A 23,994-nucleotide genomic window follows, 5' to 3' on the forward strand; every position below is an offset into this window, starting at 1 on the left:
TGAAAGATCAATGGCTATTGAAACTTTTTATATAATAAATAAATTGCCACCTGTCTGTTTACACGATCTATTAAAGGGGCACTACTGAGCTACGGGATATATGAAAGTAAGATTTTTTTGTTCAATCAATAATGAAAGTGAAATAGAGAAATAATAATTCGCTTTTAGCAGCCAAAATGGTTCAATTTTGTGAAATTAAGCTGAGAAACATTGATAATTAATTATTCACTTGCAAATGAATAATTCGACCAATTATTCACTTGCAAGCGAATAATTCGACCTCATTAAATCCGTATTCATGTGAATTAACTTCGATTTAACCCCTAACTAGAGATTGACAACGCATGCATTGTACGTGTACTGGTTATCTTAAGGAAAAGAATGTCAACAATGAAAGTGAAACAAAGGTAAATCATTTGATAACTGATTCGATCCACATAAATGTTTTACATTGTTATAAATCAAATATGAGAATTTGAGTCGTATCGGTGACCATGAATTTGACAGCTAGTGCCCCTTTAAATGTAAAAGATTGTAAACATTTCTTTCAGATATAGTAATATACTGGATATTCCACATTTAAAACATAAACAATTTGGTAAGAGAAGTTTTAAATTTGCAGCTGCTACTCTGCGGAACATTTCATAACTGATTTTTTTTCTCAATTGAAGAGCCTGGAATGGTTAAAAATTCTGTGGTTCTGCATGAAGATAAGCTTTTTTCCCACGTATTACAACATGCCTGTGCTCTTTCTATGCATTTAAAATAATTTGCTGCTTATATATATATGTGCATGTTGTGTGTTTTAATGTTATTTGTTATTTATATTCGGTAAAAAGCTCTCATGAGCTTATGTTTGTATTGAAATATGTGAACCGAATCAAAATAAAACTTTCGTATTCGTATATTCGTTCTGTACTAGTCTTACAATATGCACTCCTGTTATATATACAATGTATGAACAAAATAAAGATTAAACAAGCTAGCAGTAGATTGAAGGTCTGTTTGTATTTGATAAAACTGTAAAAAGTTCTTTGGGCTTAGGATTCCTATGAGGCATGGTTTTATGCACCATTTCGAATAAAGCTGTCAGCATAGGGGCTGTATATGTAACTTAGGTGCCATGACACATGATTTAATCCACAATTTTACAGACTTTGTACAACTGTGTGAGATTGATAAAAAAAAAATCAATATAAAGATAAAGAAAGAAAATCATATCGAAATGAAGTATAGGTGTTTCAAAAAAATTAATGAAGATGCCTTCTGTACAGACTTACATCAAACCCCCTTTTCATATTGTTGAAATGAAAGATGATATTGATATTACTGTCGACAAATGGTATGAACTTTTTAATCAAGTTATTAACAAGCATGCACCAATAAAAACTATTTATAAAAAGATTTGGTAAACTTTAAAAAGTGGCGTAATAAAACAACGTTGTTAATATTTAATGCAAAAAAGGAATATTACCAAAACGCTATAACTAGTTCCAAAAATAGTAAAGAACTTTGGAATCATATTAAAGAGTTAAATCCAAAAAAGGATAATATTTTCCCACCTAAAATGCAGTATGAAAATCAAACTGTTTATAACAACCAAGATATTGTAAATACTCTTAATGTTCATTTTTCATCCGTAGCTGAAAAACTTATTGGAAATAATACTTCAGATATGCTACAAAATTTTAATAGTGAAAAATTAAAGAAAACTGAACTTGAATTTTAATTTAAAAAGAGGTGTGTTCTCAACTAAAACATCTTAATATTAATAAATCTGCAGGTTTAGATGGAATTGGTCCCAAATTTTAAAGCTTAGTGCAGAAATAATATCACCATCATTAACTTTTTTGATAAACACAAGTATAACTTCAAATCGTTTTCCCCAAAAATTAAAACTTGCAAGAGTAACTGCTATACATAAAGGAGGACCAAGAGATATTCCCTCAAATTATCGTCCAATTTCTATTTTAAATACCATATCTAAAATTTTCGAGAGACATGTATGTACATAGTTATATGAATTCCTAAACAATAAAAAAATTTTTACATATCGCCCAGTCAGGTTTCAGACAAGGTCATTCGTGCCAAACAACGCTAACTACAAACTAATTGACGAATGGTTAAAATATCTAGATAATGGAGAAATAGTTGGTACAGTGTTTTTTTAGATTTCAGTAAGGCTTTTGACCTTATTAACCATGCCATACTTTTAGAAAAATTAAAATTTTATCATATCGGAGAACATATTATAGATTGGATATAATCATATTTGTCTGAAAGACAACAAGAAGTCCAATACGCTAACATTAAATCTGATAAATCGTTTGTAAAGTATGGAGTGCCTCAAGGTTCTATTTTAGGTCCTCTGTTATTTTTAATATATATGTATAAATGATTTACTACTAAATATTAAACAATCCAACATGGATTTATATGCTGATGATTCAACATTGCATTTTCATGATAAAAACAATGAAAAAATAAACAGCATATTGCAAAATGATTTAAATCCTATACAAACTTAGTGTAAAAATAACAGTATGAAAATCAATGCACAAAAAACTAAGTGTATGAAATTGGGTTCAAAACAAAAACTTACACAACTATCAGAATTATGTATTACCGTCAACAAAACATGTATTGCGAATGTCCATTCTTTCAAATTACTTGTAATTGACATTAATGAAAATTATAGCTAGGAAGATCGTGTTGATCGTATATGTAAAATGATCCCATCTAACATATCACTTTTATATAAAATTAAAGTATACTTGCCAATACAAAAAGGACACTATTTTATAATGCATATATTCTACCATATATAGACTATTGCAGTTCAGTTTGGGGAAATTTGTTACAAAAAGATTCAGATAGAATCATAAAACTTTAAAAAAAAAAGAGTAGCAAGAATTATACTGGAATGCGATATTTCTAATCCATCTAATTTCATGTTTTCATCTTTAAAATGGCTATCTTTTACCAAAAGAATAAAATACCAACAATCAATTCTAATGTATAAAATTGTAAATGGACTAACACCTGATTACTTAGCAATGCTAAATATTGATGATGTGCAACGCCACAACTTACGATCTGTCTCTAGTAATGATCTTTTTGTTCCAAGACCAAATACAAATTTTTATAAAAAATCTTTTCATTATTCTGCAACCATAGTATGGAATAATTTACCACTCGAAATAAAAAAAAAATGTCGTAATGTGGAATTATTCAAGAAACATTGTAATAATCATTTTCTTGAAAATTATATGCAAGTCAAATAATTTGTTTTCCTTTAACAAAACTTTATCAAATATTGCCATTTATTAATTTACCATTTGTATATTTGAATGATTGAATTGTGTATATACTAGTAATATATATTGTAATATATATTGTATTTTAATGTATAAATGTTAACTGTATGCATAGTAGTAGGGAGTGTGAAGTTTTAGTCCCCCCAAAAACACAAGGCGTTAAGGCGCTGACGTCATATGCGCATGCCCCGCCCCCAATATGATATATGGGCATATACTAGCCCTAATGACGTCAGCGGAAGTAAGGAAGATGAATCACGACGGATGGACGCCGGTCATATTTGGTCATGACGCAACCATGAGTCATCAGGATGCAAGATCGGGGCATGACTCACTACATGAGTAATGAGGATGAAAGATCAGGGCATGACTCACTACATGACAATACCATGATGTACGTGTGAAAATTCGAGAAGTATTTTTTCTGTTCGTTATGATATTTATTTTTTAATCTAAATAGTCAAGGGAAAAAGTACTTTTCGAAGTTACACCCTTGTTTGTTTTCGTCGGAGGTATTGCCCCGAGATGACCTTTTACAGTGCAATCCATTTACCACTAATTGTCTACATATAAGATAACAATTCCAGATAAACTCGAAACGTAATTACCTATGAAAAGATTGACCAGCAATCGTGGTCACCGTGTGTTCTAATCATAGTATGATATGAAGAAAAACATGTCCAAATAAGGTCAACACTTTATTTTCACTCAGAAACCGAGATAAACGCACATGACCATATAAGAAAATAACTCAGAGTATCAAATGACCATATTAGGAAAATATGTCCAAATAAGGTCAACACTTTATTTTCACTCGAAAATCGAAATAAACACACATGGTCATATATGGAAGTATGATATGACCATATAAGGAAAATATGTTCAGACAATGTATGTCATTCAAAAATCAACCTCTTGAAAGCGATGGAGAGGGGAGGCAACTCGGGAAATGGGAGATAACTCTAGACGAACCGACATTGGTCTAGCATATCATTCTGTTTAATCATATATAGGAAGGAGTGATGTATGGCGTCCACAATAACGACGTGTCTAGTTTTAAACGTTTATTTATTCACAAACAAATTCATTGGTAAATGTTTTTCAATTCGGATTCGATCGTCTTTGGGTCTCGGGCGGTGAGTTCGTTCACGATATCTTCCAGTGTGAAGTTCTTGTGTCTGTATTTGACGAAATGTATGCAGTACAATCCACAACTGTCGCCGTCTTCGGGCTGCACTCGCACCCGACTGAACTTGTATCGGGGTCCGTTGGCGACCAACACGTCTCTGAAGCGAGATCGATACTTTTCTGGCGCTCGACCGAACGAATCGAAAAAATCGACGGGTCCCTCTCGCGGGAAGTGGAACGCCACCCAGTGAATGCCCTTGCCGTCGCAGTCGTCCGTGTTGACGACGAAACTACGGGGCCTGTTCGAGACTTCATCCGGCAGTTCATCGGCACAACACACGGTCGCCGGCAGGTCTTCGAGATAACACTCCAGTTCGTATCCGTAGGTTCCCTCCACGCCGTCGTCTTCCGTTCTGCATCGTTTGGCGGATGGTTCGTCGCCACAGTCCCTCTCTTGATGGATCTCGAGTCCCCGGGCGTGCGCAAATACCAGTCCGCATGCGCGGCAAGCCATCAGGTCCGATTCGCTTCCGATGTTTTCTTCCCCGAGTTCCATGGTGTTCGATTCGCTTCCGGTGGAATCGACGTCTTCGTCCTCGGCTTCGGCGTCGTCCTCGCCTCCGCCCAAGACGTCGCTACGTAATCTCAAGTGTTGGGGTGTAGCGGCCTTCAGATCCACCAGAAGGTATCCGAAGGGTCTCCTCGTGACCTCTCGGAACGTTTGCATCAAGAGGTGTCTCTGACTCGGATACATCTGTCTACCTAGCGTGGCGACGGGCTGGCGATCGACTGGATTGTCGAAGAGGACCAGGTAGTGACAGTTTCTCCTGAGTCGGATCCTTCCCGAAATACAGGTTCTGATTCACAGCCACCACCGACAGGTTCCGATGATGCGATCCTTCCTTGAACAAGTCGTTGATGCGACGGTCTTTGGCCGAGGTCGACATCAGGTCGTCCAGCACGAGTAAGTTTCTGGTCCGTGCATCAAAGAAGTGATCGGCTTCCAACTCGGTCGGGATACCGCGAACGAATTCCACGGTGGGCACCACCGTCTTTCGAATTTCGTCGTAGAGGGGTTGCCATCGTCGGTACAGCCAGACGATCCTCTCCGGCACCGGGTTGCACGTGGATCTTCGCAATGCTTCCTTCACGAAAAACGTCTTGCCGCAGGAGGTCGGACCGGAGACGATCATGGTGAACGGGTGTTGAAAACGAAAACTTTCTTGCGTCGCATTTTGCGGTGGCGGCGGTGGCGGCGGCGGCGGCGGTGGTTATAAGAGGAAGAGGATCGAATACTTAATCAAAACCATGGACGAGTTTTACTTATTCGTCAATAGTGGAGACTCGCTCCAACTTTTACCCCAGAATAGGGGAGGACAGTTCAGAATACGTTTACCTAGATCACACTTAATGAAAGGAACGTGGGAGTGTGCTCTGTTGGAGATGACCTTTGTACCGGCTTTTGAAACGTCTACGCAGAGGATGTACGTGTGTTGCAATCTGGTAAGGGATGAATCTTACGTCAGAGACACTTACCTGCCACTGCTTCAATCCGTAGCCATCGGAAATGAAGAGACCACAGAGATAATTTTCGAGAGACCGCTCTACTTCGCGTCGAGGGGAGGCGAGATGGAAATATTGGAAATCACCTTGAGAGACGATCGACTTCGCGTGTGCCGTTGCAAAGATGATCACGTGTTCTGCTTGCTTCATTTCCGACAAAAGTTATGAGGGAAAGTTCCACCCTTGAAGTGAGGATGGAGTGTCCTAGCTGTCAAAGAATGTTTTCGAGAAGAGACGTCATGTTGAGACATCATCGAAATAAGCATGGTACTGGCGTACCACCACCGCCGCCGCCGCCGCAAAATGCGACGCAAGAAAGTTTTCGTGTTCAACACCCGTTCACCATGATCGTCTCCGGTCCGACCTCCTGCGGCAAGACGTTTTTCGTGAAGGAAGCATTGCGAAGATCCACGTGCAACCCGGTGCCGGAGAGGATCGTCTGGCTGTACCGACGATGGCAACCCCTCTACGACGAGATTCGAAAGACGGTGGTGCCCGACCGAGTTGGAAGCCGATCACTTCTTCGATGCACGGACCAGAAACTTACTCGTGCTGGACGACCTGATGTCGACCTCGGCCAAAGACCGCCGCATCAACGACTTGTTCACGGAAGGATCGCATCATCGGAACCTGTCGGTGGTGGCTGTGAATCAGAACCTGTATTTCGGGAAGGATCCGACTCAGAGGAGAAACTGTCACTACCTGGTCCTCTTCGACAATCCAGTCGATCGCCAGCCGTCGCCACGCTAGGTAGACAGATGTATCCGAGTCAGAGACACCTCTTGATGCAAACGTTCCGAGAGGCCACGAGGAGACCCTTCGGATACCTTCTGGTGGATCTGAAGGCCGCTACACCCGAACACTTGAGATTACGTAGCGACGTCTTGGGCGGAGGCGAGGACGACGCCGAAGCCGAGGACGAAGACGTCGATTCCACCGGAAGCGAATCGAACACCATGGAACTCGGTGAAGAAGACGTCGGAAGCGAATCGGACCTGATGGCTTGCCGCGCATGCGGACTGGTATTTGCGCACGCCCGGGGACTCGAGATCCATCAAGAGAGGGACTGTGGCGACGAACCATCCGCCAAACGATGCAGAACGGAAGACGACGGCGTGGAGGGAACCTACGGATACGAACTGGAGTGTTATCTCGAAGACCTGCCGGCGACCGTGTGTTGTGCCGATGAACTGCCGGATGAAGTCTCGAACAGGCCCCGCAGTTTCGTCGTCAACACGGACGACTGCGACGGCAAGGGCATTCACTGGGTGGCGTTCCACTTCCCGCGAGAGGGACCCGTCGATTTTTTCGATTCGTTCGGTCGAGCGCCAGAAAAGTATCGATCTCGCTTCAGAGACGTGTTGGTCGCCAACGGACCCCGATACAAGTTCAGTCGGGTGCGAGTGCAGCCCGAAGACGGCGACAGTTGTGGATTGTACTGCATACATTTCGTCAAATACAGACACAAGAACTTCACACTGGAAGATATCGTGAACGAACTCACCGCCCGAGACCCAAAGACGATCGAATCCGAATTGAAAAACATATACCAATGAATTTGTTTGTGAATAAATAAACGTTTAAAACTAGACACGTCGTTATTTTGGACGCCATACATCACTCCTTCCTATATATGATTAAACAGAATGATATGCTAGACCAATGTCGGTTCGTCTAGAGTTATCTCCCATTTCCCGAGTTGCCTCCCCTCTCCATCGCTTTCAAGAGGTTGATTTTTGAATGGCATACATTGTCTGAACATATTTTCCTTATATGGTCATATCATACTTCCATATATGGACATGTGTGTTTATTTCGATTTTCGAGTGAAAATAAAGTGTTGACCTTATTTGGACATATTTTCCTAATATGGTCATTTGATACTCTGAGTTATTTCCTTATATGGTCATGTGCGTTTGTCTCGGTTTCTGAGTGAAAATAAAGTGTTGACCTTATTTGGACATGTTTTCCTTAAATGGTCATATCATACTATGATTAATAGAACACACGGTGACCACGATTGCTGGTCAATCTTTTCATAGGTAATTACGTTTCGAGTTTATCTGGAATTGTTATCTTATATGTAGACAATTAGTGGTAAATGGATTGCACTGTAAAAGGTCATCTCGGGGCAATACCTCCGACGAAAACAAACAAGGGTGTACAAACTTCGAAAAGTACTTTTTCCCCTGACTATTTAGATTAAAAAATAAATATCATAACGAATAGAAAAAATACTTCTCGAATTTTTATACGTACATCATGGTATTGTCATGTAGTGAGTCATGCCCTGATCTTGCATCCTCATTACTCATGTAGTGAGTCATGCCCCGATCTTGCATCCTGATGACTCATGGTTGCGTCATGACCAAATATGACCGGCATCCACCCGTCGTGATTCATCTTCCTTACTTCCGCTGACGTCATTAGGGCTAGCATATGCCCATATATCATATTGGGGGCGGGGGATGCGCATATGACGTCTTTTTTTTTGGAGGGGACTAAAACTCCACACTCCCTACTACTATGCATGTATTTTGTTTGAGGGCCTCAATTAAAATTAGACTAGTTATTATTATTATTATTATTATTATTATTATTATTATTATTATTATTATTATTATTATTATTATTATTATTATTATTGATGTAGGTGCTTCGTGTGTGGTTTATAATACCTGTTTACACTCACACTATTTAGTGGTTGAGTATCATGAGTACAATGTACGGTTACAAGTACATTGATAGATTAAGTATTTTCAGGCTAGGCAAGTACATGGAAACACCGTTTTTTTTTCACATACTTTCTACTTACATATAATAAGATACCACAGTTGATTTAATGTCGCAAAAACAAAAATAGGGTGAAAACAATTTCGGGGGTAAACATTTCCACTATATTACATGACTATTGGACTCATTGAATTATTATATTCCACGCCTGAAACATTACATTGGTTGCGTAAGCTTAACTTTTAAAGAACAATACTGGTATTTAAGTCCAACTTATCATTTGATGATAGCTTCGACGGTTAACATTTATTTTTTTTTAGAATTTGATGCGTTAAATGAAAAATGTCACGAAAACCAAAGATGCACACAATTTTTTTCCCTGGGTTGAAGGGCGCATTACGTAATTATTTTTTGCACGTAAATGTAATGGTAATGCGCAGCAAACATAATGCACCTGTGTTGAAGACCCACTGGAGGCCTTGTGCTGTTTTCTGTCCTGTGACCGTGTTGCCAAGTTGTCTCTTTGACACATTCCCCGTTTCCATTCTCAATTTTTATAAATGTTTTATTATATTATAATGCCATTTGGGTTAACATCATGAAAAAATAAACACATGCACTTGTTAAATAAGATACAAGACTATTCCTTTTCATTACTTTCTCCTTCGAAGAAATCAAGAAACAACCCTTTCGAGAGAATCTGATCGAGGAATGGTTTTAACGAAAAACATTTCCTGCGCATTTAAACGATCGTACATTTACATAATGATGATTTTCAAGAAACACTCATGTTAACTCACATAAACGTTTAGTTGCCTTCTCATTTACGTATTCCCCAATTCTACCTTTATTCATGCTTATTCACTATATCCTCTAACAGTTTATATGTACCATGTATAAATGTTTTATTTTCAATTAAAACTGAAAGTCAGCATATCAATAAGACGAAAAGAAAAGTTAATGTACATTCCAAACTACAAATGAAAATGAAGGCATCGTGTACTCTTAAGTGTAACACTACAAACAGCGGCGTTTTGTAAGGTCATATTAACTTTAAACAATTTAATCAACATGTTATACATGAATTTTTTAATAAAAGTTTATTTGAACGTAATTGTTATAAAGTTGAAAGTATATGCGACTTATCTCCAAGGGACGGGTGTTAAATCTATTTCCAACGAGTCGCCATTATTCAGTGCTTCAGTTCACACTCCCCCCTCTATTGTGATGTAAACGAGTCGCCATTATTCAATGCTTCAGTTCACACTCCCCCCTCTATTGTGATGTTAACGACATTTATATAGCAACGGGTTTATTATCTGAAATATGTATTATTTGCTCCAATAGTATAAACTTAACAATAAAATATAAATGGACATTAAAATCATATTGATCTCCATCTATAAATGAGGGTGACAAAAGGTATTACTAAGGACACTCCAGTTTGTAATAAAGAATTTGTACATTTAATGTGTTAAGTAGAATTATCTCTGCCTTCACTCTAGATCATACAAACAAATATGTTGAAACGTTTCTGCAGTTTGTGAGAAAGGACATCACAGCAACATGGTAAGATTCTTATTTTTCTGCGTTTTTCCCTCAATTTTCACATTTTAGATAGTTGTATTTGTGTTTGTGTAGAATTAAATGTTTTCAAAATGATATTGAAACGTGTAGCGCTGTCCATTTCATGTAGCTAGCTACCTTTCTACTTTTTATTTTTTTTATAAAAAAAAAAAGCAAGAATGTAATTGTGATTTCTTTTACGAAAAGAATCATTTCATAGAACAGTATGTCATTTCAATGAATATTCAATTTAAAACAAATTATTCTATTTGACCTTAATATTTCTTTTTATTTCGCTGAAAGGTGTTATACGATTCTGAATTCGACACTCCCTTTTTTTTTATGTCTTTCAGCTTTTGATTTTGCCATTTTATTACTGACTTTCCGTTTTGAATTTTCCTAGGAGTTTTGTATTCTTGTTATTTTACTTATTAAATATTGATTTTTTTTCAATTTGGGGATTGTTTGGTTTTAGTTAAGGATGTTTAAATGGCCAATTTAGCATTATTGGATCTGTTATTTTGACATGAAACCTGCAAACTAATTGTTTTGAAAATTAGAATGACAGTTAAAATCAATCTTGTGCTTGGAACTTTTATTTGATTTCAGTTTGGACACCTGAATGTATTCATCAAGAAGTTTGTAACTGAACGACACGGACCTCAGTCATGGAGTTCTATCATGTAAGAGTGCTTTCTTAAACGATAATTGTTTCTGTATATAATCTGTGTCAGCTTCAACATATTTTTCTTATGTGCATATTTATCAGGTGACAACGTTGTCCAACCATAAATAAAAGATAATGCAGGATATGTAACACCAACCCAACAACACTATCAAACAAGTTAAGATGGCTACATGTCTTCAACGCAAAACAAATGTATAGAATAAGATCTTGCGCTCTGTTTAAAATATGACTGAAATACCTGTAAGAAAGTTATGAGTGAATCTAACAGACTTATCAAACCTATGCCATCAAAACAAATTCTCAAAACATTTTGATTATAAAAGACAACAAGTATGAACGAGGTTCCTGAGACAGGCCCTGTGTAAACCATGCAATATTGCAATGACATCGCTCTATCGATAATTATGTTCAACATTAGGATGAGTGATTGGGTTAATACTTGTAAGTGGAACAGGAAACTCTTTTTTAAGTCCACAGTTTGTATGGCTTTGCTTTACTCAGTCGTTGGGTTTCTGTATTATGATTAAACTGACTCTATGAATAGAATATACGTATGTTTACTTGTTCAAATAACATCAAATGATGGCTTGAGTATATATAACATGTAGCACACATATCAGTAGCTAAACACTTGATATTTAAATGAGAGTATCATGACAAGTTTTAATATGGTCATGTTTTCAAACTTTTGTTTTTATATTTAGTTCGCTAGACACCAGGTTCATTCTGCTTATATGAAAGTTATTCAGGCTTGGATCAAGCACATTTAAAAAAGGATGGAAAAAAGGGGGTCAAACGGAATCTGATTTTTTAGATTTTCGCAATTATAAAAAAAATGTAAACTATTTTTCTTCCAATATTTTAATATTTGATATAATCCCTGAATGAATTTGACCTTTGACCTGTACCTTATGTTTGTGTTGTTGTCGTTTGATCTTCGAATTATGGTGTGTGAATTCTCATTGTATCATGGCTTCTTATTATTTAGTCTATATCATGTATTATAACTGTATCAATACTATAAAAGAGACATAAGAAACTCTAAAAAGCACTATATTAATGAAAAGTTTAAGACAATTGGAGAAAAAACAATACTATTACCAAAAATAGTAAGTTGCATACGGTGATGCCAATGATCCAAATATAACCAAATTTTATTTTATGAATTATTTTGCAGAAAAGGATTAAACCATTCAGGGAACTTCTCTGAAAAAGATCAACATGACGATGAACTGACACAAAGACTGATTAATTTGTCTGTTTCACATCTCAGTAAGTAATCCCCTTGTTTCAATCCGTTCACAAATGCAAATGTAGAAACAAATAAGATGTCAGTACACGGTTCCAGATATACATCTTGTTCGGATTCATTATGGCATTCAGCAAGGTAGTAAATTTTAAATAGTTGAACATATTTACGTCATAACAATATGATACTGTTATTAACTCATTTGGTAGCTTAATGGTAGTGGTATATATCTTCAGTTTTGACACATACAAATTTGTTGTAAGTTGAAGTATGCACGACTTAGAGTACAGACATACCCCAATTTGTTTGTAAAAGATGAAGAAACTTTTTAAATAAGGCATTGAACATAGGTTGACATCTAGATATCAAGACGCCATTCTTTCGATTCATGTTTTTTTTCTTCAAAACATACGTTGAGACGCGTATTTAAGAACCATTAGAATTACAACATGCCATTGGTCAGTTTCCTTGCTGTATTAACTGTTTTTAAAAATGACTTTCGTATTGTTTTGTTGATATGATCCAAAAGTCGACTACATTAAAAAAAAATGTAATACTTATGTAAAATCTGATATTTCGATGAAAATGGTCGAGGACACGAGTTATTTTAATTTACAAAACATTGCAAATCTAAGCTTGCCTTAAATTGATATTTGCTATGGTTACTTCGCAATAGATATATTTCACATATATATGCAACAACTTAAAAAGGAGTCACATATGGAGATGGTTTTTATGGACACATGCTAAACTGTAATTGTTTTTTTGTTAATGTTCGATAAGTAATGAAGTGAAAGAGAAGTTATACATTATATTACATGTATGAGTATTTAGTAACCCGTATGAACCTGTTTTGTCCCAAGTTCAGCTTTGCAATTGTTCTGTATCATTATAATTAAAATATTGATTTTGTAGATTTCAAACGAGAAGCATTCTTAGTTTTGATTGGAGAATACATTTTACATTACTTCACACGATTTGGGTATGATGAATTGATTCGTCTTCTTGGAGGAAATATCTTGGAATTTGTCCAGAATTTGGATTCCATACAGAACTATCTGAGGGATGATTATCAGGATGTGATAGCACCGTCCTTCCATTGTGATGAAGACTCGGTGTCTGATAGAATGATACTACATTACTTCTCACACAGACCTGGTTACCATCCATTGGTCAGAGGTGAGGAAAATAGTGTAATATTTCTGTGATGAACACCGAATACCCATTCTCTCTTATCAAACATAAATTGTAACCATCATGTCTTCGTGCTTTTTTTTTATTTGAACGTTTTAGTGGTGGTCACTGTTTTGTTCAATTGCATATTTATGTTATTATTGAAATTTAAATAGAGTTTTGGTATTTTAGCTAGACGTAAAAATGAGAATGGAGACGGAGAATGTTCATTGTAACATCTATAAGTGACGATTTTAAGACATAAAACATTAAAAATGAAAGGTTTGTTTTCATAACAAAAATGCTGAGCTGTTTGACCGTTTTGTTGTTTCAATGCGAACGTCGTTAATTGTTACTCAAAATAAACACGGCTCGAAAAAATGACATTAACCCAACTGATGAAATGCTGTTTCAAAACAAAACGAAATTCTCACCAAGTGGATTTCTATAATTAAAAATTTACATATGTTGCGTCTGAAGCATTTTCTGGGTTTACATCCTCAAGAACTCTGCTACCCATAAAAAGAAATTCAAAGATGTATAAGTACTTGAATATGTAAAGGGACAATATATTCCCCCTCATAACTTAGTATATTTCTATATCGTAACTGTATATATATATATTGTTCACATCTATCATCTTGTGAATCTTGCGTTTTCAAAACACATTTTAAATAAATTTCCTGAATATATTTTTTAGGTTTTATCACAGAAGTAGCCAAAGTTTTATATAAGATGGAACTGTCCATTACCATAATTTCCATATCCAACGAATCAGTGGCCGATGAGTATGGACATCGTGAGCACGTGATATTCAACATTGTAGCAAAAAGGATTGCAGAAACGCCTGACGATTTAACACCAACATTTGTTGCTCAAACTAAGAAACATGGAGAAAGACAAATACATAAGGAGGTACTGCATGTTTATTAACCATTATAAACCTATTTTATGTTGTTTTTTGATGTCTTTTAGCTTAGTTTTTATGAGGGGCCTGACGGAAAGGGGGGGGGGGGGGTGTTTGTCTCATCACGATTCACGAGTCTATTTTTTTGTCAATCACGATTCACAGAAAATAAATTTCAATGATCACAGATCACGAAAATATAAAAAATAAATAAATATGAAGAAAAACGGATCATTATAGCGAAAATGCGTCGATCATGAAGAAATAATCCATTAGGGAGCTACCATTTGATTTTTATGGGGGGGGGGGGGGGGGGGGGGCTAGGATGAAATTTGAAAAAAATAGGCAGGACAGGAGTTTTGAGTAAAAATAAAAGGCAGGATGAGACACTTTGCAAAAAAAAAAAAAAGGCAGAATGACAATTTAGGTAAAAAAAAGTCAGGATAAAGTAATAAAAAAAAAGGCAGGACAGAGATTACAACTAAAAAAAAATGCAGGACAAAATTTTTCATCCTAGCCCCCCCCCCCCCCCCCCCCCCTTAGGCCCCTCTTTTTTTTGTTTCATGTACCAATCTTTCCAGAGGATTTGTAGTGTAATATGTGAACAAACTTTTAAAGTAGTTAAAATCATGTTTTTCTGTTAATATTAAACATTTAAAATACTAGTATCTGTATTAATCAACACATTTCGTCAAAATATTTTGAAATAACAACAATGCAAAATATAAATGTACAGTCGTCTCTTCTAATACGAACACTGCAGCGTCACAAACCCTGATTAATATAAAGCTAATCATATATATATATCTTTTCGGTTCTAATAGTGAAACAAAGACTGGTTTTATGACCAGCAACATGCAACGATAATTTTTGCACTCAGATTAAAGTTCAGAAATTTAACTTGTTGAGCACCAAAATCTCACATCTTTCCTCATATATATATATGTTTATATAGGATGTGGATGCTGTCAAAGAAAAATTGGATCAAATCAGACGAGAATTTGGAGAGGACGCTTTACCGCTGGCTAAATTCCGCAGCGCCAAGGCAAAATGGCGGGCGATAGCACGTATTACATTGTTAAGTAGAGGATTTGTTCCAAATTACCCGGAACAAAATTTCATCAACCCAAGAATGTTCATTGAAGTCTTTCCATACCATCTGATTTTGAATGAGGAAATGAAAGTGATCCAGTCTGGAATTAAAATTCAGCAGATGATGCCATTGATCAGAAGTAGTCGGACAGCAGAAGTACAGTTGTTCTTCAATTTACTCTACCCAAGACACACAGACTTCACATATGAAAACGTGAAGAAGTTTATCATGTGTCCGTTTGTGTTAGAATTCAAGAGAGATAAGTTGGTCAAAGATTGGAAAAAGCGTCCACTTCTGTCACTTAAAGGTAATTTTAAGGAGACTAAGAAATGTCAACGAAATCAAATTAAATTAAAGAAAACAGAACAGTTTTCACGTCTTACTTCTCATAACCTGATGAATAACATGTACCAGATAAAAATACAACACAAATACAATGCTGCATGATACTAAAACAGTACAGACAAACAATGTATATATTCCATGCCCAATTAGGCAAAGCTGGACTAAGATAAATTAGATGAAGACATTCATACAAATTATATGGTTGTCTGAATGAGAACCAAGCTTAAAGACACTGACAAGTTTTCATGGTAAAAGTACCGGTAAACTAATAAAAAAAATCCGCCTGATGCTAGAAATATATTCAAAATGCCTTCACCTTAATGATAGATCAAAATATATCTATTAAACCATTTGCCGTTACGAATATTGTTATTCTTTCAACAAAACATTTTCAAACCAATTTTAGTATAAATAAAAATGCGTCTTATGGTAATATCTTGATTTGTAAATCTTGATAATTAAAAGTGTAATTGAAATAAGATCCTAAGAGTCCCTTTTATTTCCAGGTCAGATGTACCTACTTCGTGATAGAGGCTACTATTTCTTTATTTGTACTCCAACCATAAGATGTTGGTACGACCTGGAGGAAAGAGAAATGCGTTTGGCTGATATACCAATGTGGGACGCTACCAGGGATTTCCTCTTGACAGACTTGGCATACAGGTCATTATCATTTTACATATATATATGTACTTGTCTCTGAATTTTGTATCAATGATATGAGTAAATGGAAATGGAGAGACAAGTAACTGTTGATATATATTTTACTTTATTATCATCAAGAAATATATATTTTTTTCTGTTTTGAAATAAAGAGAAAAAAACCGTCAATGTTAAGGAAAAGAACTTGAAGACAAGAAGGTCTGTTTCATGTCATTACAATAACAAGGAGTTGTGATATGATCGATAAATTTACAACTATCTAAGACCAGGGGACATCTATGTGAAAAAATAAAGGTACGACCTTCCACAACGAGCAAAACACAAGTTTGATTAATGAATAAACTTTTTTGGAATTACTAATGACAAAGTTTTGTTTTAAATCTTATATATGATGGTGATGCAACATTCAATTTTCATTTTTGTCTTTTTTTATGTTGACAGAATTGGAACGGGACAAAATTACACAAATTCATTCTCATTCAATGATAATACCGATGCATTGGGTTCTCTTAGCCAACGTATAGATGACAAAAAAACTGATTCGAATGAAAAATGGAATATTCTGATGAAAGAATTAAACAACGAGAAACAAAGAAACCAATCCTTGTACAGTTCGTTTTTACCTAGACACTCGGCAGCGATACTTAGCCAAGGTCAAATGCCAAAAGGAGGTATGTATTGTATGTATAGTGTTGAACATGGCGTATGTGTTCAGTCGAATAAAACGTTTTAGAATTGAAAAGTAAGTGGACTCTTCATTTATTGTATCAACTGTTTGTATCAATGTTGAAACTATAATTGCCTAAAACTTGACTTGGGGTGATTGTTCACCATCAAAGCTGTAAATAAATAATTACTCTTATACCGGCGTCACACATCAGCGTATAGCTCCGACGTACGCCGGGCGTGTTAAAAAATCATGTACGCTGCCGATACGCTAGTAATTTTAGATGCATTCAACCTGTCAATCATATCTGTAACGTGTGCACAACGAGCTTTATTAATGTATTTGGTGTACGAGAAGCGTACCTTAGCGTTTATCGGGCGTTCAAAAAACGTATGGTTGCGTATGCCTGGCGTTCGTCTAACGTAGATGGAATGCACGCTACGAAGGAAAAAAGTTTCTTGAACGTATTTGAGACGCGTCCCGGTCGTATCTTGGACGTTCTATTATGGAGTGTATGTTAACAAACACACCCGCATACGTTTTAGTTAAAGTCGAATGATCTCGAAGCGTATACAACGTGTCTCAAACTTATCTGTAGCGCGTTAAAAGCGCTTGTAGCGTATGTATAACGTGAGTGTAGCGTAAAAGTATACGCTAGACACACGCTTGAGCTGGATGAAAATTTTTATGCTGCATAAAAATTTCCTGGAGTTGTAGCGTCCACCAAGCGTATACCTGTGTATTTCGACGTACTTCAAACTTATGCAACGCGCGTTTAACGATTGCTTAGCGTTTCTCTGGCGTGCAATTAACGTATACCGACTCTGTCATTTTCCCTGTACGTTTGGTGCACGCCGGTCTATACGCCAATGTGTGACGCCGGTATAAATGAAATTTTTAAGCTGCATAAAAATTTCCTGGAGTTATAGCGTTCACCAAACGTATACCTTTGCATTTTCACGTACTTCAAACTTATGCAACGCGCGTTTAACGATTGTTTAGCGTTCCTCTGGCGTGCAACTAACGTATACGGACTTTGCTAAATTTTCTCTGTACGTCTGGAGCACGCCGGTCTATACGCCAATGTGTGACGCCGGTATAAAGAAGTGCACGAACTGGCAAAAAAAATTCCACCCGGAGAATAGCATCGATAGAATAAGCATTTTCTGATGGTTAACCATTACTTATTTTAGAATTCCATAGTTATATTCAGTGACAACATGTCATAATTATCAATGAATATCACAAAAGCAGCAATATGATAGACACGGACATATTGGGATCTATATATGAATTACAAAGGCTTATCATCTTCGTTCTTTATTTGGCCTTTTTAACATTCTTTGATTCGAGTGTCAGACTCACTGATGAGTATAGTGTAGACAAAACGCGCGTCTAGTGCCTATATATAATTTCAATCTATGATGAGTTTATTTATATGTGTGATTTATGACAGAATGTCAAAAGCGAACACGTGTGATCTATGTCAGAATGACACAGGCGTATACGTGAGATCTATGTCAGAATGACAAAGGCGTATACGTGAGATCTATGTCAGAATGACAAAGGCGTATACGTGAGATCTATGTTAGAGTTACAATTACCGAGATGAGATGTATATGCTGGTATGACAGTGACAAACATGTAGGTTCTTTGTCGGACTGACTTATCGGAAGTGATATAACTCTGGCAGAGTAAACTGGCATTCATGTTTCTTGTGTTTAGACACTAAAAACTGTCAATATTTTAAATTAATGCAGACTTAAAAATCTGAAATGATGGATTTAGTAATCCTACAATAAATTTACATGATTTTATTTATTTTAGATTATTATCCTGATGTGACAGCATTGTTCTGTGATATTGTACATTTCCTGCAGATTGTTGGAAGTTCTAAACCCATCGAAATTGTCAACTTCATCAACTGTCTGTATTCCAGATTTGACCGAGTCACTAAGATTCACGATACTTACAGGGTAAATAAATCACTAAGATTCATGATACTTACAGGGTAAATAAATCACTAAGATTCACGATACTTACAGGGTAAATAAATCGCTAAGATTCACGACACTTACAGGGTAAATAATTCACTAAGATTCACGATACTTAAAGGGTAAATAAATTGCTAAGATTCACGATACTTACAGGGTAAATAGATCACTAAGATTCACGATACTTACAGGGTACATAAGTCACTAGGATTCACGATACTTACAGGGTAAATAAGTCACTAGGATTCACGATACTTACAGGGTAAATAATTCACTAAGATTCACGATACTTACAGGGTAAATAAATCACTAAGATTCACGATACTTACAGGGTAAATAAGTCGCTAAGATTCACGACACTTACAGGGTAAATAAAACTCTAAGATTCACGATATTTACAGGGTATATAAGTCACTAAGTTTCACGATACTTACAGGGTAAATAAGTCACTAAGATTCACGATACTTATAGGGCAAATAAATCACTAAGATTCACGATACTTACAGGGTTAATAAATCACTTAAACATAGGATGTTAACTTTCAATTTATTCTATAGAATTGGTAGATGTTGGGTGATAATAAAATAAATTCTAGATATTTGAACAGCAAACCATTTCATCTCATACATTTTTTAAATAGTTCATTGAAGACCTGTTGATGACCTTCTGCTGTTGTCTGCTCTATGGTCGGGTTGTCTCTTTGACACATTTCCCATTTCCATTCTCAATTTTACTTATCAGAAATATATGTATGCTTATTTTGTTTAACATTATAAACCAGATACCTAAAATATAAATTTTGTTTTTTGGTTTTTCATATTAAGTTGTATCTAGCTATCAGTTTTGTTTAAGTCAATAACAAAAAAATGTAGATTTATATTTTGTTAGCCTAAATGTTTTTTCTTGTTAGGTGGAATCGATTGGTGATGCTTATTTTGTTGTCTCTGGTGTACCAGATAAAGTACACAACCATGCTGAAAGAATAGCTAACACAGCTCTTGGAATGATGTTCACATCACAAGAGGTGGCCTCGCCAGTCAATGGTGAAAATGTTCAGGTAAAGTCATTTTACTAGCAAGTTGTGATAAGTTTCTTGTATAATAGGTTATTGACGTTCAGGTCAGTCGTAAATAGCTTGCTTTGATGTCCAGTTGACTGTCCGCACTTGTAACATTTCATCAATATCAGACGTGTCTATTTTGTTTATGTATATTTGGATTGAAAAGGTAAAGAAAATACCAAGGATGCAAATAAAAAGTATGAGTCCAATAAAAACGCAGGTGCTCCGGAAGAGAAAACAGTCCTGTTTCAACAAATTCGAAACAACATTTCATAAAAAAAAACAATTTCCCAAGTCAAATACTGGTTTGGAGATTTGCATAATTAGATATTGAAATATGTTTTCAGATTAGAATCGGGGTACACACAGGTTCTGTTGTCGGTGGCGTGTTTGGGACAAAGATTCCAAGATATATAGTTCTCGGTGAAACTGCTGTTGTTGCTTCTAAAATGGAAAGTCACGGTGAACCAGGAAAGATCCACATCACTCCATCTACATACAGGTAAATTAATTTCTCTTTAAATGTTCCATTTACAAAAGGAATTACAAATTGAGTGCTCATTACAGAGTCTGCAGTTTGCCAATATTGTGAGAATTTTAACTTTATTGTAATCAGCTGTAATTTATTTTAGAGAAAAAAAAAGCCGTTTAATATACACTGTAATTTTCATATGCAATAAAGCTCTCTGGATTAGAGAACAAATAAGATATGATGTATGTGTGTTTGTCATATCTGAAAGTTACTCTAAACAATAAAAAAATGTACTTTCTACAGAGCATTGAAAGGTAAAGGATATTCCCTCGAAGAAAGAGGAAAGATTGAATTACGTGGATATGGAACACTTGGGACATACTACCTTGTCGGAAACGAAAATGCGTCAATAGAGGACATAGCAGGACGAACTAAACAGGAGGTATCATACATAAATGAAGGAAAAGAGAAAGGTAAGATTTAGGTAAAATAAGAAACTTTCACAAAATGTGAATTATATCAACATATTTATTTTTAGAATTCAGATTGTTATTTTTAAAGTAGATGCAGGTGTTACTTTTCTTAGAAAGTTGTTGTGAGAGACTCGGTAATTGTTTGCCGAAACAATTCGATCAATCCGAAAGTTATGTTTTTTTGGGAGGTTATTGCAGTCGGAAACCCGGTTGAAATAGAACAAAAGAATCGAAGCTCTTTGTTAGAGAAGGCGATAAATGTGTACTGTATTGTTTACTATAGTGACAAATTTTTTAAAAGTTAATAGAAACGAACAAAATTACAATTTTCTTCTCAATTACGAGGTGTTTAATTTTAAAAACACCATTTGCATAAGTTTTCGATTTATCTAGTACATAGTTAAGCAGAACAATTAGATTTCAAGTCGACGACATGGGTATCTTTTAAGTTGGATGAAGAAAATGCATAACCTCCGATTTTTTTGAAAAAATTACCACGGACGGAAAACATATCAATCTATTAGCTCAAAAATTTTCGTGTCTACCCTTCCATTATGTGACTCAAGAAAAAAATCCCCAAAAGGGGTAACAATTGTATCGAAAAGAGAAAATCGCGTGCACCTTTTTATGTTAGGGCGTGTTTTAGTTGAATATTTTGTCTTGATATCGTACAAAGTAAGATTTTTTGATACATCGTCTCGCTTCAGATTCTATTATTTTTATATATCAAAGCTACAGATTGACTTTATAACACAAAAAAATAACAGTACTTAAAGATGAAATATATGGGTCAAGTGAAATACAGTCATATATCTAATGAGTCACAAAAACAGAGAAAGTGTGTTCGAATAGCTATTTTTTTTTACTGAAAGTACTTGACGACAGTCTTTCAAGTTGGATGATGAAAATGCATATCTTTGAAAAAAATATAATTTTTTTTGTGAGTGAAAACTAGGGTTTATAGTCTTTCTACACTAAAAAAATCTAGTCTGCCCTTCCACGAAATTTTTAATTAGAATTTTTTTAAATGTTTATGAATTTTCAAAAATTCCACCTGACAACCGATCAGACAATAGTTTTAAGTTGAATCAATGCAGACAAGATCATTAACCGATGCTCATTAGCTAGTTGATACATTTGTCTTTTAAAATACAACTGACATATAAGGATCGTAATGGTGTAATGTGGATAAATTTATCGGTTTCCATGAGCAAAATTGGTAGCGCGTCATCCCTATAATGGCTTCCATTTCTGCGATTGTAAAAATGAACTGGCGTAATGGGGAGATAATTCTGACGAAGTAGAATCCTGACTTATTGACGCCTCACTGGGAGTCTTTTTCGAAAAATAAGCGATAGCATTGAGACTGTTTAGTAAACTGTGACGATGAGTTTATAACAAATGAACCTCGGTAAGAGATATAATGCTTAGTATAGATGTTCTCTTTTGTCTTTCATTTTAACTAGGAACCAGACCCATTGCAGATGAGAGTGAAGTTATTACATTTAACTACTGAGCTGTTACTTGGCAGAGAAGGGACTTTTATAAAATATATTTGTTGATGTATCTGTATAATTTACATTTTAAGACCATTACTATCTTTATCAATGGACTTTTGTAGATAAAATAAATTTAAATATTAAGCTGAGTGGAGTTCTGTAATGAGACATTCAGTATTATAAAAGTGGAAGACATCTTAACAATAGATCTGTTATATTGCTAGTATATTTATTGTAGAACTAAACCATAATCATAAAACTGTACAAATTGTAAAATTATTACATACCGTTTATACCATAAAAGTACTATCAAAATCCTCAAATTATTACATACCGTTTATACCATAAAAGTACTATCAAAATCCTCAATTTCAATAACACACAAAAAAGAAAATTCAGTCTCGTTACCAGGATGTCAATGCATACCTGCTTAGCGCGATTTCCTATTGACGATGACATATTAAGGCCGTTTCTGGTATCTTAATGAAAGTTTAGAAGAGGCGTAGATAATACAGGATTCTCTAAAAAAAAATCGAATATGTGATTGTCTATTGTCATGCCTTTTTCATTAGAATGTTCTGTGGTATTGATAGATTTCAAGGAATGGTGGACTTACACTACAGATCTCTTCTACATATATACGACTAAAAAAGTACAATTTTAATTATGTTTGTAAATACATTAAACATTTAGGTTTTGTGTTGATAAAATGTATATGTAAATTTATTATTGTGCTAAGATTTTATAACTGTGATTTTGAATTAAGTCTGTGATACTATTGATATATTATAGTTCATTAAAATGTGTAGTTTTTTGTGTTTTGCATTGATAACACTGGGATATAAAACTTTGAAGATGTGGTATGATTGCCAATGATACAACTATCCACCAATAGTTCAAATGAAGTGGATGTAAGAAATTATAGACAACATCACGGCGTTTAACAATGAGAAAACCCCATACTTTATAATCTGCTATAAAAGTCCCCGACATGAAAAATGTGAAACAATTCAAACGAGAAAACCAACCACCAACTGTATAACTAAACAGTTGACGAAAAACAAGACTGTTGACATGAACTAACGGCAACAACTACAGACACATAAAGAATTAAGCAAGGTTCAACATGTTTACGGGCACTAATCCTTGCTACTAACTAAGGACAGGGGTTTAGCAGCACAACATTACACCAAACTGTAAAAATCAGTACCCATTTGCTTAACTCAAGTGGTCGGTTTGAGGCACAAAAACAACTTACAGAATAACAATGTAAACAAAACACCGGAATGAGAGTTCTCGCAGTTACTGAAAGCTAATAAAAAACCAGAGTTAAACTAATAAACAAATTATGTTTTCAAAGACTAAGGATCAATCAGTTCACGTCCAAAGGACTTGGTGTAAAGG

General features: G+C 35.4%; 1 protein-coding gene across 1 annotated transcript; it reads left to right on the forward strand.

The window, feature by feature from the left end:
- The first annotated feature begins 327 nt into the window (after positions 1-327).
- Positions 328-23,404, forward strand: LOC143067146 (guanylate cyclase soluble subunit beta-2-like). The gene is made up of 13 exons (XM_076240195.1): positions 328-407; positions 10,917-10,990; positions 12,173-12,267; positions 13,160-13,423; positions 14,118-14,332; positions 15,280-15,724; positions 16,269-16,425; positions 16,867-17,096; positions 18,920-19,068; positions 19,997-20,143; positions 20,494-20,648; positions 20,922-21,091; positions 22,558-23,404. Exons 1-13 carry the CDS (start codon positions 345-347, stop codon positions 22,605-22,607), a joined length of 2,214 nt encoding a protein of 737 aa, XP_076096310.1. The 5' UTR covers positions 328-344; the 3' UTR covers positions 22,608-23,404.
- Positions 23,405-23,994: the final 590 nt, after the last annotated feature.

This window comes from Mytilus galloprovincialis, chromosome 3 (genome assembly GCF_965363235.1).
Source record: "Mytilus galloprovincialis chromosome 3, xbMytGall1.hap1.1, whole genome shotgun sequence".
Classification (NCBI taxonomy): Eukaryota; Metazoa; Mollusca; class Bivalvia; order Mytilida; family Mytilidae; genus Mytilus; species Mytilus galloprovincialis.

Bases quoted from the DNA above. Each gene is read 5' to 3' on its own strand.
- LOC143067146 (XM_076240195.1), top strand. From the start codon at position 345: ATGCATTGTACGTGTACTGGTTATCTTAAGGAAAAGAATGTCAACAAT. The intron at 16,426-16,866 runs GTCATTATCATT...TTATGTTGACAG, and splicing joins TTGACAGACTTGGCATACAG to AATTGGAACGGGACAAAATT. The intron at 20,649-20,921 runs GTAAATTAATTT...TACTTTCTACAG, and splicing joins ATCACTCCATCTACATACAG to AGCATTGAAAGGTAAAGGAT.